General features: G+C 40.9%; 3 protein-coding genes and 1 long non-coding RNA gene across 4 annotated transcripts in view; 2 read left to right on the forward strand and 2 right to left on the reverse strand.

The window, feature by feature from the left end:
* LOC116651093 (uncharacterized) overlaps positions 1-766 on the reverse strand; it is a 61,629-nt gene extending 60,863 nt beyond the window's left edge. The window contains exon 1 of the long non-coding RNA XR_004304116.2: positions 46-766. This is a non-coding gene — a long non-coding RNA (uncharacterized lncRNA). The remainder of the gene's footprint in view (positions 1-45) is intronic.
* An 857-nt stretch (positions 767-1,623) lies between these two features.
* LOC6625292 (ficolin-1) lies at positions 1,624-2,495 on the forward strand. Its single transcript, XM_002049741.4, has 2 exons — positions 1,624-2,257; positions 2,323-2,495. The coding sequence occupies exons 1-2, from the start codon at positions 1,662-1,664 to the stop codon at positions 2,453-2,455; spliced, it is 729 nt and encodes a 242-aa protein (XP_002049777.1). The 5' UTR covers positions 1,624-1,661; the 3' UTR covers positions 2,456-2,495.
* Positions 2,496-7,183: 4,688 nt separating this feature from the next.
* Positions 7,184-11,200, forward strand: IntS8 (integrator complex subunit 8). The gene is made up of 7 exons (XM_002049740.4): positions 7,184-7,730; positions 7,803-8,198; positions 8,259-8,370; positions 8,425-9,368; positions 9,431-10,301; positions 10,358-10,820; positions 10,901-11,200. Exons 1-7 carry the CDS (start codon positions 7,616-7,618, stop codon positions 11,018-11,020), a joined length of 3,021 nt encoding a protein of 1,006 aa, XP_002049776.1. The 5' UTR covers positions 7,184-7,615; the 3' UTR covers positions 11,021-11,200.
* Positions 11,096-12,607, reverse strand: Fen1 (flap endonuclease 1). The gene is made up of 2 exons (XM_032437016.2): positions 12,360-12,607; positions 11,096-12,291 (listed from the first exon to the last, which is right to left on the reverse strand). The coding sequence occupies exons 1-2, from the start codon at positions 12,439-12,441 to the stop codon at positions 11,213-11,215; spliced, it is 1,161 nt and encodes a 386-aa protein (XP_032292907.1). The 5' UTR covers positions 12,442-12,607; the 3' UTR covers positions 11,096-11,212.
* Between the last annotated feature and the right edge of the window lie 6 nt (positions 12,608-12,613).

Here is a 12,613-nt window from a genome sequence, read left to right on the forward strand (position 1 = left end):
AATCAGAATATACGTGAATATATATCTTAAATTTCAAGCACTTACCCCGACATCCTGATGAAGATTCCATTATACTTTTAGGAGTTGCAGAAACTATTAAACCCATTCATTGCAATTTTCATTGAGTGTAGGGTATCCAAAAACACATCTGTGAAATTATTTCACACTATGAGTGGAAATCCGTCAGCCTTGTTGGCGTTTGACTTTGACAATTGATGGCCGGCAGGCACATTTGTCTTTCACTTGTTGCGCTTTTTGTGAGCCAAGTTCTCTCTATGGACAACTTCCCGTTTCTGTTCGTCTTGCGTTTGCGTTGTTTGCCTTTGCATTTGATTTTGGCTTTGGTTTTGCTTTTACTCTGCACTTGGCCACATTGTCTGGCTCCGACGGCCTTTTGAAGTTGGCTCGTTATGACAAATGTGTGTCATTGCTGGCTGGGACCATCAAAGAGGCGATCGCTTGTTGGATTCGGATTTTGTTTGGCGAGGTGTATTTGAGACTATTGATGGGCGACGTAAACGGTAAAACGTGATTAAGTGAACGGCATGTGGGATTCGATGAGATGCACGATCTGCCGAATACAAAAAGTACAAAAGGTGAATCGGCAAACAATTAAATACCTACCTGCTTAAGATCAATCAAAACTAGCTTAAACGGCTGTGCAAAGCCGTTAGAAATTTAGGCTATTGGGATAAATAATATAAGGCAGTTTTCATCGGGCTCTGTATGAATAGTGGCAAGCCCGTATGACACTGGGTTCAGGGTATCTGCTAGTCGGGCACTCCAGACTAGAGCAATCTTACTTATTTACTTTATTTATTTCTTCAGCGCAAAGTTCATATTGACTTTTAAATTGGGTACATTAAATTGTTGCTTATATATGAACTGTAAGTATAATAATATTTACCTGTTGTTATGATGTAAATATTCACTTGGCGAAAAACAATTGTACAAAAGATCAGAATTTAATTTTCGGCCAATCAACTTTAAGCTCTTTCAACTTTTTATTTAATATAACAAGCAGATATTCTCCGATCCTGTCTGTGTCAAGTCTTCAGCTTACAATTTTAGATAAAAGTTTTTCACCCAATTTCCGCTTGTGGAAAATTCATGTCTACCCGACAATTTACCACAGTTGCGGTTAGAATCAGGTTGATCACCAATCAGACAAACAGTTTAATGTAAATGGAAGTTTAATGAAAGGGCGCAAAATAAGTGGAAATAGCATTTGATAGCTCGACTGATAGTTTGTAGCAATGTCCTACACATATGATAATAATAAAACACCTAAAAGTATACTCTTTGATGCCCTGTTTTAACAAAACTGTTATTACTCCTATCGTCCCCTTTTTTTTTTGCCATATGATAATGATATTTGAACTAAATTACAATCTAATCAATAGTGTTCATTTGACTTATAGAACTCAGTCAGGCATGCGTGTGCTCTTTTAGGATAAGTAATCAATTATAGAAACCGGCTATCAATTTATTGATGTTACTTTTACGGAGTCTCAAGTGTCAAATTCATTTTCTAAGAAGTCCAGTGAAATCTAATCAATGCCAAAAGTGAGTCATTGAAATTTATCCCACTCCGTATAAAGAGGGCAAGTTCTATAAAATCACAGTTAGTCAAAGCAGCCGCATTGTAGGAGATTGTTAAAATGGGCGCTCTACACATTATCCTATCGGTGCTGTGCCTAACTGTGGCTACTGCGCAGTCGTTCGCGGACATAACGCCCTTCAAAACATATCCCGCCTCCTGTAAGGAAGCCAAGGCCAAGAAGAATGGCATCTACAAGATTCAGCTGAAGGGCGGCGAGCCCTTTAACGTCTATTGTGATGCCACCATGGCCGGCATCGGCTGGTTGGTCATCCAGCGACGTGTGGATGCCAACATTAACTTCTTCCGCAATTGGTCAGCCTACCAGCAGGGATTTGGCGATTTGGATGGCAGTTTCTTTATTGGCCTGAACAAGTTGAATGCTCTAACTGCATCTCAGCCACACGAGTTGTACGTATACCTTGAGGATTTTCATGGTCAAAGTCGCTATGCCAACTATTCCGCATTTGCCATCGGCAACGAGGCCAATCTGTACGGCCTAAACACCCTGGGTATATATACCGGCAATGCTGGAGATGCGCTCCGATACCATCAGAACATGAAGTTCAGCACCTTCGACCGCGACAACGACAATAGCACCATAAACTGTGCTGCACAGTTCTCAGGTGCTTGGTGGTATAACAGTTGCATGTACAGGTAAGCAAAGACGGCCAACCTTATAAGCTAAGTTATTAATATATATATATCTTCTGTGCTTGCAGTAATCTTAATGGCGAATATTTGGGTGGCGAGTACGGACAAGATCTTGCGGGTCGTGGCGACTGCTGGGCACAATGGCTAGGTATTAATTATGCCTACAAGAGAGTGCAAATGATGATTCGACCACTGAAATAAAATCAATCAGCCTTAAGGCTGCTAGCTCTCGAAACTCCAATTAACTTTTTTTTTACTAAGAATCTAACATTTTGCTATTAAAAATGATTCGGTTCAAATTAAATATATATTTTAGGGGAGACACAGCATTAAAATATAAACAACTTGTGCCCCATTCTAATCATATTTTGCAGTTAAGCAGAAATTAAGAGCACAAAATTAAAATGTTTCATTAAAATAAAAAATTAATGATAAGCCACGGCTTGAACCAGATTAGCGAGTTGAACATTAACTGGGAGAGTTGCATCGAACCTTAAACCAACCAAAATTGTATTCAGCCTCGATTTCTCTACCGGTTCTTTGAATGGAAATGATATTTTGTATGTACACATGAACATGTCTTTCCAATGCACAACATTCTCGGATTTTGATGGAGCATCGTTTGGCGCGTTGACAGCTGCTCCAGGTCCAAATGATCCACGTTGCCAACGTGGCACGAACAGTAAATTCCGCATAACTTTGTCAAGAAAACAGCCCGACAGATTGTCGAGGTATCCAAAATAGAAACTCTTAATTGCGAGTATTACGTTGAAAATGATACCAATAAACACGGCGCAGAGCAACAAAAAAGTTTTGGAGGCAAAATTAGAACAAAATGCGACGTCTTCACGCACTAAATGTGTTATAGGATACATATGTACCATATACATACATACATACATACGTGCACATACTTAACAATATTCAGTGTGGGGACAGCTAAGAAATTCTAAAAAAAATGTCGTGAACAATATTCGAGCGAACATTCTGAAACTATTTTTCCAAAACTCACACGGCACCAGACCATGGCAGCGACAAAGACATTTTCATAAGTTATATGTCCCTAAGGTAGGAGGGCATTTGTGCTTCTATAGGCTGTTTGTAAAATAAAGCTCATCAGGTATTCGAAAATTTGTTAAACGCACATTTTTATATCCCATAGCATATATCTATAACTCTGAAATATAAAAGATATTTGACAGTAGCTTAAAGCAAATCAGGGTAAATAAGGGTATTTAGGGTTCGGCGACATTTGGCTGTCGTTTTAATTTCACAAGGAAGTGTGGAAATATTTGAGCATTCGCTTTACGAAAGAACGCGCCTCATTTCAGAACCCATCAACGACGACACGGCGGCGGAAAACCTCGGCACAATTTTCATTTCAGTCAGAAATTAAGAGATGTTGTACAATTTGATGCCTCCCCGGGCGGAGTAGCTGTGGATCTACGGATCTCTGGGGTGGGGTTATTTTTGAGAGTGTTTGAGTTGCGTGTGTAGGTGTGCGTAGGTGTGTATGTGCGTGTGTGTGTGTGGCGCTGTCAACTGCTGTTGAAAGATTTTCATGTCGCTGTTTCCATGCCGCCTGCCAGCAGGCGACAGACATGAAATTCTTGAAAAACATTTTTAAAACTTTTTTCAAATTTTTCGATTTTGTTGTTGTTGTTGTTTTGTGTTCGGCTGTTGCCTGCATACGTAAAAGATTTAGCAATAGCAATGAATTTAGTTAATTTATGGCATTATTAATGACATTTTGAAATATTAACAGAAAATAAAAAAGAAGAGCTCGCCAATGTTTGAGCTGACAAAATAAACGGCGACATTTTCTTTTACTACATTTTTTTATTTTATTTATAAATATATATATATATATATATTTTTTTTTTTGTGCAATAAATAAAAACAACTTTATATGCGCTGTTTTTCTTAAAAAGTCATGTGAGCTCTGTGCCTAAAATGTTTGATTTCCGTTCTTTTTTTTTGAATACCTCGTTTCTGAATAAGAATGCGTATTGCGAACAAAAGACATTTCACTGGGTCAGTCAGTTATTCATATATTACGCTCTGTATAGCTAGGCCAAAGTAATAAATATGCAGAATACTTTGACATTTTTGAATGGCACGAGCTAATCAACCTGCATAAAATGCAAATTTCCTAACAAAGCTCCAATCGAAATTAAAATATAAAACAAATTTACGATTTAATCAATAGAATCTTTCAGGGTCTTTTTGTCCAAATGCCATAAAATGTTGAAGCGCCTCTTCGTTTTTTTTTTTTTTAGCTGATTTAGTTTTAGTCAATAAGCCAGCTACACAAAGAAATTTACATTAATACGAGAGCAAAGTATAGCACATTATGCAAATGTTTGTTTGGCTCGAGTCTGTCACATGCCCTGGCAACAAATCCAAAAAAAACCTATATGCCATATAGCCCCGTCATTATAGATTTCGGTCTGTATTTGATGAAACTGCGCTTGAGCTTTCAGCTCTAATCAAGAATTCCACAAGTGCTGCCTGAACTGATAACCTGCGCCTGGGGCTGTTATTGAGACATGCGCAGGCGCCTAATTAATGTTTTTTAGCTGAGATTTCGACTTTCTTGAATTCATTAAATAAAACAAAAACAAAAACAAACAAAAAAAAATAAATAGTATAAATAAAAAAGCATTAACAAATCTGCTGCGTGTGCACATTCTTGGCAAACAACTTTGATCCCATTTAATGTATAGATTTATAAATATACTGATTAAAGTTATTTAGAAATAAAATAGGGATGGAAAATACCACTGAATGCCAAACGTAACAATATAACCAAAATCTTATATAATGGATATAATGTGTTTCGATCTTATACAGGGTATAAAAGATCTATGATTATTTAATGAATATACATTTAATATATTTTAAATGCATTTGACATTTTCATTGCTTCCAAAAGCAAACACATGAATTTCAAAGCCAACGCAACTAAAACATATTTATCAATTTTATTTGTATTTGAAATTTTTGTTGTAAATTTTTTTTATATACGTCTGGCGTGTTTATAATTTATTGCATAATTATTAAAAAATAAGAAAAACTTTGTAAAAACATTTACAAGGCTTACGAGTTATTGGCTAAGGACAATCGAAATATAATTCCCAGAATTTGCCGACAGCGAATTTAAGTGTTAAATATAACCCGAACAATGCTCGAATCCCATATATTTTACGCTTAATCTTACAAGCGGATTATAAGAACTGAAACATTTCAAATTAAATTTCTGCAATAAATGCGGGAAAAGTTTTTCGCAATATTTTTTTTGGTTTGATTTTTGAAGGCGAACTTCGTTTATCTAAAGTTAATATAACCATATTCTGCGGGCGTGGCCCAAAATGCTCGTTACTTTTTATACCCTGCACACAATTACAATGGGTAAAAGGGTATAATGTTTTTTCATATAATGTAGTACACAAGCTGCAGATCAAGTCTAAGTCTTGACTGTCTAAAATTGCATAATGAATTATATGGGCTTGGTTTCTGTTGCCAAGAGCGATACCCGAAATACGAATACAAGCAAGCGCAAGAAAAATGTCATAAAAAACAACAACCTGAGTCGATTAAAATCATATACATAATTTGCATAAAATCACCTGAACGTTAAATACTTATTTCCAGCTTATGCCATGAAATGATCATAAACTTCAAGACAAAGCGCCAAATCAGAGTTTTATGTAAAACGAGACCAAACTCGACGGGGAACGTGGAAGCATGATGAACAAGCACTGCGAGAAATTCATGATACATTGTTCTCTTGCTAAAGCTATTATTAAAAAGTTAAAGTTAAATTATTTATTTATATTACTACCAATTTAATTTGTAGCTCGAATGTTAAACCATCCATATCCCAGCTTGGGATTTTAACCCATTTTTTTCTTTTCATTTAGATAACTGGTTGTTTTATTAATTCAACCCATTTGCCAAGAAATCATTTATTAATACCTTTGATACTAATAAAATATAGTAATTATTTCTCACAGTGTAAAATTGATACAATCAAAGCAAGTAAAGTCAAGAGTGACCGACTAGGAATTTCCCTACACTCACCTATACTTCTTCATGATCTATCTTTTATAATGTTCACACATAGTCTTTGTATAAACAGTTTTTATCTATATAGCTTCACCTTTAAATAAGCATATATATATACGTATACTCTTGATCATTTAGTCGCATAAGGATATATCGACTGCTTTGCGCAATGAACCATAACTCAACTTTATTATACCTGGATTCCCAATTTAACGGGTACAGGGTATACAAATAAGAAACTTTGAGTCTAAATTATGTGCGTCTCAAATAAAATTCCACATATTTGCATAAATGAGCCAAATACCATTCAAACTATTTTACATTTTTAATGAACCCAAAAAATATATATATATACATTTATATACTCCTCTTTATCGTCTGTGACTTTTATCGATTTATGCGCAACAGCCGCCATAAAGAAGAGTTTTATGATTTTAAATTAAGAATTGTATCGACGACTACCAATTAATAAAAATACACCCAATGCATTTAAGCGTTTTTTTCTGAAATTTTCAATAAATAATTAAATTATAAGTTATATACAATCACAATTTATGTTGAATATGGGTGCTGCCAGAAACCAAAATAACTAATAAATCCAGAAAGAGAGTTTCTTTTTTTTCTTATTAAGCTATTTAAGCATCTGAATACCATCTACCGCTTAGTCTGGACTTTTAATGATTTCTTTTCAGTTTGAACACTTGTTGGAGGAGCTACGCAACAGTTGAGCTGTGCTGAGAAAACAGTGTTGAAAACCTCAAAAATATGTCAAGGAACATTTGCGACAGCTGGCAAAAGATATCGATTGAATATATCGTTATGAAGGCAGACAATTGCCAGTCACAGCTAAGCATTTCTAGATCAACCAACCGACAAAAGTCTTCAGTTTGATTATTTAAACAGTTAAATAAATTTATAAATTTATGCGCTCCACGCATATACGTCATGTTGTCTGTTCCGGCAGTATATTTAAATAACAGTTGGACTTAGCTATTTATATTTTGTGACGCCGTTGGCAACTCGAATCAGTTAAAAACAGTAAAATTTAAATTAAAGCTACATGTTCCAATTAACCGGCCAGCTAAAGCAATAATCAAAAGAAATTATTAACTAAAACTGTACCGCCAAATTGTTTTAGCATATTTTTATAAATCGGAAGAATCGGGTATGGCAGTCCACTCAAAAATGTTGCCGTCCACTGTTAATAACAGATGAGCAAACTGTTAAGTTTTTGATGCCGAAAAAACATATGTTTGAGAAACGACAAGCAGGGACTTAATATTTAATAAAACAATGGAAGACCCTCTGAAGCCCAAACCAGTACCGCTGGCAGCAGAAACAGTATTGTGGTTTGAATTTCTACTAGATCCGAACAAAATAACACAGCATTTGCAATGCAAAAATCCCGGTACGAGATGCAACGAAGCTGCTCGAAATCTTTCAGATGTCACATTGGCAACATTATTTCACATACTTTCAGAGCCCAGTGCCGTGGAGTTAATCATGCAGTTTATCAGCATGACGCCGGACACCGCGATAGCATCAACTGTGGTCACGCCGGGCAGCGATTTGCAGAACCTAGCCGGCGCCAGCGTCGGCGCCAATGCCACCACGCCTGCGGCCTCAGCAGCACTAAATGTGCCACTCATAGCCCAGCAGCAACGGCAGGGAGATGTGCATCTGCAGTTGACGCGCAAACAGTTGGCATTAAAAATTCTCGAGCTGAAGGTAGCCACTTGGCTCAGGTGGGATCTGGATGCGCTAGAGAAAGGCCTACCCGTGCTTATGCAGCTGGGTCTGCTACGCGATCTATGCACCATCAGCTATGGTCGCGTCGTCAGCATTCCGTTCGCAAACGATTTTGATTTCAAGATTTGTATGTTGCCTTTTTCGCACTTGCGTCCTGTGTAATATTGAGTGTGCTTGTGTTTTTCAGCACCCTCTGGAAACGAGCGTGCTGCGCGCTTTGCACTGACTATCTACCATCGAATGATACTTCGGCTGCAGCTCATTAAGGACAGCGCACTGAAGAGTCCGCGTCCCCTTATGTGAGTCTTAGGCACAATTACGGCCAGATTTAATAGTTTCGCTTCTAATGGCAGGTTTCAGGCGGTTGATCAGCTACAACAGTTTTTGGACACACCCACCCAACCCTCCATCGAATATCTGGAGCAACTGTGCTCATCAGCGTCCACGAAACCTTTTCATGTGTTCCACTACGACAGCTTTGTGGCCCTGCAGTGCGACACACTAAGCACCGCACAGAACTTCGACATGATGCACTTAATCACTCCACAAGAACTGCGCGCCCAGCTTCAGTCCGAGCTGGCCCATTACTACCTCCACACCAAGCAGTATGTGCTGGCGCGTGATTCAGCCGCCGGCTGCAACAGCAATCTTCAAGCGCTGCCACCTGGAATGACGCGCTTTTTTTGCCACATTCGACCCACGGAGTTGGAGGGTCTGTTGCAGGCTTGTGGCATCAGCGCACAACAGCAGACACTACTGGAACGCTTTCATCAATCCCTGCTCAACAGCTATACGGACATTGTGTCTATACTGCGCCTAGACAATCGTGCGCGTGAGATTCCACTGGTGAGCCGGCGAAACGTAGAGCTAGACATTGAAGGTGCGATCTCTACCGGACTGCTAAAGGAGACGAGCCAGTTGCTGCTGCAAGTTGCCGCCCTAAATGTAGTGCGCACTGTGTTCGAATGGGGCAATATTTTTGGGAGCGTGGAGTATTTTGAGAAGTACCATGACTTGGACTACATGCCACCCTTTGTGGAGGCAATGCAAGATGCTCTGACACACTGCAGCCATTCAGAGCAGACGGCACTCAAACATTTTCTTATTGATTGTGTCCTATATCAGCAGCAACAGCAGCAGCTGGAACAAAGTCGACAGCTGCTACACACTTTGCGAGGAATGGGTATATTTTCTAAAGAGGAACTGGTCGATTTGGATGAGCAGCTAGTCCAGGCGGCGCTACCAGTGCTTAGTAACTCATTGGCTACACTCAACGATTGGATATGCCATTCAAAAAGTATGTCTTTTCAACCCAACAATTTGGTACGAATTGATTTCCACTGATTGTCTCTATTACAGTGACGCGCGTGGATGTTGCTGCGCTGGAGCGTCAGTTGATCACCTGCACGAATGCAAACAGTGTGCGGATTCTACTGGTCAAACTGTGCGGCACGGCACCTGGTAAGCCGCTGTGGGCAATCAATCCCAGCTGGGATGTGCCACAGCCGCTAAAAACACTTATCATGGCAATGCCGGTTAGTTTTCTGCAAGACTTCAGTTACGTACTATTGGGAAAGGCACGGGAACTGGCGGCCCGTGGTAACTACATTGATGCGGTCTCAATGTTGAGTGTGCTTAAGTCTGAAACGCAACGTCAGGAACTGGGTGGCAGTGCGCAGTTGATGTGCAAGCTGATAACTTGGGAAATACTGCATATACAGATCACTCAGTGCTTGGATGAATGGCATCAGAAGCCACTCGACCTGCAAGCGCTTGGCACGCGTTGCAAACAATGCTTGGGCGCTTTGCAGGCGGGTGATTCAATGATGCCAAGACTGGAAATTCTCGAGAGCTGCGCAATCATGCTGCTGAATCTAACGGACTTCCCGCCACTTCTTTACCTAGACAAACGGGCGCAGCAGTTGGAATTACCGTTGGCCTTTGCAGCCACATTTATTGAAATGGAAAAGATGAAGGGGCCCAAGAAGGTGTGTCGCGATGCCTGGGAACTGATGCTCAGCTTGTTTCTCAATGTGCCCAAGCGTGCGTCATCAGGCGCTGGCAGCGGCGCCAGCAGCTCGCTTCAAGCATTTCTGCAACGTGTGCGCCACCAAAGTGTTTTCGGACTTGCTATTTCTATGCTTGGAAAAATGCACAACATACTGAAAGACGACCCCAATCACGATTTAAGCTGTGAATACATGCAGCTCTGGCCCACCAGCATCAACAAGTAGGAGTATTCTGATTTCTAAATAACAAATTCCTAACTTCAACTTATTCTTCCAGCCTAAACAGCTACAGTCTGCGAAGTGTATGTGAGACGCTGCAGTGGCTGCTTTCCGAGGCACTCAGCTACTATCCGCAGACTATCTCCTGGCTAAAAATGAAGGGCGATCTAGAGCTCGCTATTGGCAATAATGAGTCTGCCATGCGCTGCTACGTTAACGCCCTGGTCACGGGTACCGACTACTGCACCATGCCGCTACAGCGCAACGTGGCCGATGACTATGTGATTAGGAAGATGATTAGGTGTGCCGCCAATTTGGGCTGCCACATGCAGGCCACCGTTCTTTGTCAATTTCTAGACGAGATCGACTATGGAATTGTCTTCAAGAATCTCAGCGAAAAGTCATCTAACTTCACAGATGCCATGGATGCATACTACAGCTGCATATGGGACACAACACTCCTCGAATTTATCGTAAATCTACACGCGAAACGAGGCGAACACAGTCGAAAACTTGAGGCGGTACGTCAAAACGAAAACGCTTGATTAGACACATTTCATAGTTATATTAATGGTCACATCTTTTACTTGCGGTGCTATAGATCTCAATGATGGGCACCTTGGAGCTAAATGCCAACAACAATGAGGAGATCAAACGGGAAAGCGCAATGGTACGCAAGTCGCGCTTCTTACGCGCCCTGGCCAAGCAGTATTTGCTGTAGTCACAGGCGGGGTAACCCCCATCCTAGCTACAAACTACATTCACGACCAAGCCCACAAGGAAGACCAATTAAAGATAAGCTTCAAAAGGTTTTGTAATGTTACGCAATTAGTATGTAAGTTTAAAGTGTAGCAAAAAGTTTTGCTGGTTAAATTAAAGAAACTTGTATTTTGTTTAGGAACACTCACGCTAATTACTTTGGCCTTCTGCCGCGTCCAGCGCTACTTGTTTTAGCCTTCTTATTATTCGCACTTTTCTTGGCTTCCTCGGCCTTGCGCTTGGCAGCACTAGTGCTTGCATTGGGAGTACTAGGCAGTGTCGTGAAGAAGCTATCAAGGCGAACCTGCGTTTGTGCCTGCTTAGACTTGAGCAATTTCTTGGCACCGTTACGCACGCGCTCCTCGTTAAACTGGCGATCGCCGCACAAAAACTGAACCAAGCCATCCTCATCGGGCTCGGTCCACTTTAGGTCAATAGCGCTGGCATCGGCCACATCTGGCTCGATGAAGAGCTCGCGAGCTCGCTTGTAGTTCCAGTTCTCTGGCACTGGGTATTTGCTGGTGTCAATGTTCTCCAAAATGGTCTCAATGTCTCGATAGCTTTTGATCAGCTCTATGGCGCGCTTAGGTCCGACGCCCTTAATGCTCTCGCAATAATCACAGCCCATTAGAATGCAGAGATCAATAAATTCTTTGCTCGTCAGCTCAAGCCCCTGCAGCACCTTGTCATAGCTAAACTCCTTGACAGGCATTTTGCGCGCTTCGCTATAGGTCAAATAGCGCAAAAGCTTGCAAGATCCAAAGGTTAGCGCATCCATATCTTCCGTTGCCGTAGCATATACTTTGCCGGCCTTAACTAGAGCAGCACATTGGGCCTCAGCCTCACACGGTGCGTCTACATAGGGAACACCCATGAGCTTGAGTAGCTCTTTAGCCTCGCGCGAATGTTCCTTAGTGACGCGCACCAGGCGACGATTGAATTTGTCTATCTCCGCTTCATCCCCCGCCTCTGTTGCCGCTTTCAGCGCTTTTTCGGCCTCCTCTCGCCGTTCGGCGCGCTTCGCCAGTTCGCCAGATTTCAAATCTGGCGGCTGTCCATCGAAAACGTAGACCGGCTTTATGCCATTATCCAGCAGCCGAATGGTGCGGTAAAACATGCCCATGAGATGTGAGGTTGGATCACCATTGACGGTAGCTAGCTGGGCGCCCTCCGACCGAACCGCAATGAGAAACTGATACAGGCACATGCTGGCATCAATAGCCACTTTGCGACCTGGATTGCGATTGAAATTGGTTTTAGCTATTCAATAAATGCATTGCTTGCAATGGATGCACACTCACCAAAAAAGTTTTTAATTTCACTTTCACGAATGGCCTGTGGAGCCAAATCCGCAATAAGCTTCGATAAACCCAAAATACCCATGATAATTGTTTAATGTGTGCTTGTTCGGTGTTGATTTATTTTTTATTACTCTGATTTCGCTAGACGAATACTCAGCGCGCGCTTTTAGTTGCAAATGTTGTGCACGCGTCTGCATGTGAGTGCCAATCAATTGCAGCTCATTTGCGAATTATCGATAGCCGCTATAGGGACA

This window comes from Drosophila virilis, chromosome 5 (genome assembly GCF_030788295.1).
Source record: "Drosophila virilis strain 15010-1051.87 chromosome 5, Dvir_AGI_RSII-ME, whole genome shotgun sequence".
NCBI lineage: Eukaryota > Metazoa > Arthropoda > Insecta > Diptera > Drosophilidae > Drosophila > Drosophila virilis.